The sequence below is a fragment of the Wasmannia auropunctata genome, unplaced genomic scaffold, assembly GCF_000956235.1.
Source record: "Wasmannia auropunctata unplaced genomic scaffold, wasmannia.A_1.0 LD336101.1, whole genome shotgun sequence".
NCBI classification, from domain to species: Eukaryota; Metazoa; Arthropoda; class Insecta; order Hymenoptera; family Formicidae; genus Wasmannia; species Wasmannia auropunctata.
In genome coordinates this window covers 229,871-232,221 of record NW_012026789.1, presented here as the reverse complement: position 1 = coordinate 232,221, position 2,351 = coordinate 229,871, and the positions used below count along the sequence as shown (strand labels likewise).

The 2,351-nt window shown below is 25.9% G+C and overlaps 1 protein-coding gene across 1 annotated transcript; it reads right to left on the bottom strand.

The window, feature by feature from the left end:
- Window positions 1-1,298: 1,298 nt before the first annotated feature.
- Window positions 1,299-1,966, bottom strand: LOC105458063. The gene is made up of 2 exons (XM_011703123.1): window positions 1,754-1,966; window positions 1,299-1,660 (listed from the first exon to the last, which is right to left on the bottom strand). The coding sequence occupies exons 1-2, from the start codon at window positions 1,891-1,893 to the stop codon at window positions 1,459-1,461; spliced, it is 342 nt and encodes a 113-aa protein (XP_011701425.1). The 5' UTR covers window positions 1,894-1,966; the 3' UTR covers window positions 1,299-1,458.
- Window positions 1,967-2,351: the final 385 nt, after the last annotated feature.

The following is a 2,351-nucleotide window of genomic DNA, read 5'->3' as shown; positions in this document are numbered from 1 at the left end:
TGTGTATAAGAGACAGTATTAAAGGAAAGTTCTTTGTGAATATCACAGATCTTGGTTCAGTTCTTTTCCATATGAAAGTTATGAACATTATAAAACACAAGTTAATTAAAACAAAATTATAAACATTTTAAAATTTATTGACAATTTACATATGTAAACTTAAAATTATTTTTATAACATATAGACTGGATACATACATAAAAATATAACTTAACTTTATCGTTATTTTCATTATTTTATCTTGTAATAGATTTTAATAAAATTGGAAAAATATGTTGTTTCCAAAAATTCATAGCTTTTTCAATTATATCATATGTGAATGTTTCATCATATTCTATCCATACTAACTTAAATTGTTTATTATTTTCGAAATTTGGATCAGTGACACAAAATATTCCCTTTTTTTTTTGCAGCTAGCATTTGTAAATTTATTTGTGCTTTACATTTTTTACTTATTTGTCCCTTTGATAAATAGTTTTTAACAGTTTTTTCTGAGCTGGGACATTTAATTTCCAAGATAAAATCAGAACCAATACCATCTGGTGAAGCTCCTAGTATAGGTAATGACGGAATTAATAATAAACCACTTTTTTCAATTTTTAGTTTCAATTCTTTTTCAATTTCAGCAATAACTAATTTTTCTAAATTCCTTCCACGTTCCATGTGAATGTTATCATATACTTTAGTTGCTCCAATAATGCGATGTACTAAATTACCTTCTGCTGTATGACATCGACTAGTTTCGTATATATTAGATGCTGTTATTCTGCCGAATCTTAATTCATGCCATAATGTATCATCTTTTTGGTCTTTTGTTTTTTCTTCTGTTTCTTTACATAAAGTTTCACACATTTTTTCTTTTGCAAATGTTATGAAATTATCAACTGGCAATGAATCTTTTTCAGTACAAAAGTTAAACATTAACTGATGAATTGATAATGTATAAACTGTTCTTTCCAATAAATCAAACGTATGTCTTGATAACTGACTATCTAATTGTTTTGCCTTAGCTTGTTCGATTACTTTATTTAAAAAATCAGAAGTATCAAAATTTCCAGTCGTATAAAATTTAGAGTTCTTTGTCATTTCATTAGTTGTAATAAATTTTTTGGAAGTTGCAACATTAGACAAGGCTGATTTTCTCCAATAACATTCAACTTCAGTTGGAGATGCAGATTCATGTCGCCTATTAATCCACATTAAGAAAGCAATACTATGCTTACATCCTCTTATAATTAAATTAGATTTATTTATAAAAATTTATTATATATTTATATTGCTACAAATATATTATATATTACTGAATTGTTATCTTAAATTTATCTTTACTTCATATTTTTAAAGATGCAAATGACAGTGTTCTATAAGGATATTGAAACAACTGTTTATTGAATTATTAATTATTACTTTTATAAAATAAAAATTTAGTTGTTTCTTAAATTATTACTCTTAAATATTTTAACCTTCTGATGCTGCACATTCAAGGCACTCTACGCGTTGAACTATTTCTTTTTCTTCGTCAACACTACAGATTACAGTATAATCTTTTTGTCGAACTCTGTGTTCAGGACAGATTCTTCCTTTTACTGTACAAATAGAACCTTCCCGTTTGACGCTGACATAACCTATAGCGGAATCACCGTAATTTTCTCTTGATGATCTATGACAGATACATTAGTTATATATAATATTTATTTATGCCATTTAAAATTGAAAAGAATTACCACTGCAATAATAATAAAAATGTACTTACAAAGTTGCTTTTATTCCTCGAACTTCTGGAGCATTATATCGCTCATCATTAGCAATATACTCCCAAACCATAAATACACTTATTTTTGGCAAATTTGTTGAATTGGCTTTAACAAATCCTAGATCCAGTTGATTTGGCATTTTAATTTAATATTTTTATTCTATAAACGTTTTGTTTCAACTTTCCCAGCGTAAGCATATAAGCGCAGCAGACGATTTATTGCAGTGTGACGTCACACACTTGTTAGCCAATCAAAATTGTTTTCTCAAATTTCAAATATTATTAAACTTTATTTTAGTTTTTTAGCACATATCTACTGCTGAAAATTATTAATTTTATTATAGATAAATCTATAATAATATATATTTCAATTATAAACAAAAAAAAATGTATTATTTTTTTAATGCAAACTCCCTATTCTTCCTATTCCAAATGGTAATTAATAGTCATTTAGTTCTTCTTTAAAATATTATTACATCACAAAATTGTGTTACTTTACTTAACTCAAGTATTATCACAAAGATTAAAAAAGTAACGGTACAAAATGAGAGACAAAAATTTAATTAAGGGAAAAAATTTTTTATGTAAAAACACTTGG